This window comes from Dipodomys ordii, unplaced genomic scaffold (genome assembly GCF_000151885.1).
Source record: "Dipodomys ordii isolate 6190 unplaced genomic scaffold, Dord_2.0 Scaffold198, whole genome shotgun sequence".
Taxonomy (NCBI): Eukaryota; Metazoa; Chordata; class Mammalia; order Rodentia; family Heteromyidae; genus Dipodomys; species Dipodomys ordii.
This window is the reverse complement of record NW_012267414.1, coordinates 183,762-184,582: the sequence shown is the minus strand read 5'-3', so window position 1 is coordinate 184,582 and position 821 is coordinate 183,762. Positions and strand designations below refer to the sequence as shown.

Genomic DNA, 821 nt, shown 5'->3' with positions numbered 1-821 from the left:
CACCTCGATCTTCTCGCCGATGCAGGTCGCCATCTTCCCAGGCGGCGGCCCGGGCTCGCTCGCTTCGCGCAGCGCCTTCGAGGTAACGCTCCAAGCAGCCGCCCGGTCTTGGCGCCCATCAGGCTTTGCTTTCTAGGCCGCCGCTCCCGGCGACGACGCCGACGCCACCGAAAAGTCTCCCTGACACCTGAGGCCGGGGCGGCGTCTCCGCGCCCCCATTTTGAAAATCTCGCGCCCGCAGCCGACGGGCCCGGCCGGCGTGACGTCACGCGGAGGGGCCGCGCGTGCGCGCTGAGGGCTCTTCCGGCTGCGCGCGCTCCCGCGGGCCGCGCTCCGGCCCCGAGACGGGCGCGCACGCGCGCGGGAGGACGCTGGTCAACCCGTCAGGAAAACCGCCTGGGACTCCGAGAAGGGCGGTAGTTCCGACTGAAGCACTGTCTTCAGTTACCCGGGGCTGTCAACCTTCGAAGAGAAACACTGGAGCTTCCGGCTCCTCGTCCGGTCCTCCGCACGCCCCTTGCCGGCCGCGGGGCTCGACCTCGGGCCTGGCGCCGCCCTGGCTCCGCAGCTCCAGGCCAGCGCGCGACCGCCTGAGCCACAGCCCCACTTCCGGTTTTCTGGCGGCTCCCGGGAGATGAGTCTCACGGGCTTTCCGGCCCGGGCTGGCTTCGAACCGCGACCCTCGGAGCTGGGTGAGGGCGCGCCCCGGCGCCCGCCGGGATGAGTAGATGCACAGCCGGCGCCCGCCGCGCCCGCTCCGGGGGGCTGGGTCCGCGGATCGCGGGAAGGCCCACCGCAGTGTCCAGGGCACCCGGCCCAGA

At 73.0% G+C, this 821-nt stretch overlaps 1 protein-coding gene across 1 annotated transcript in view; it reads right to left on the bottom strand.

Moving 5' to 3' along the window:
- The window catches only part of Plk4 (polo-like kinase 4), a 36,412-nt gene extending 35,917 nt beyond the window's left edge, over window positions 1-495 (bottom strand). The window contains exon 1 of the mRNA XM_013034874.1: window positions 4-495. Within this exon, the coding sequence (XP_012890328.1) occupies window positions 4-33 (30 nt within the window). The 5' untranslated portion in view covers window positions 34-495. The remainder of the gene's footprint in view (window positions 1-3) is intronic.
- Between the last annotated feature and the right edge of the window lie 326 nt (window positions 496-821).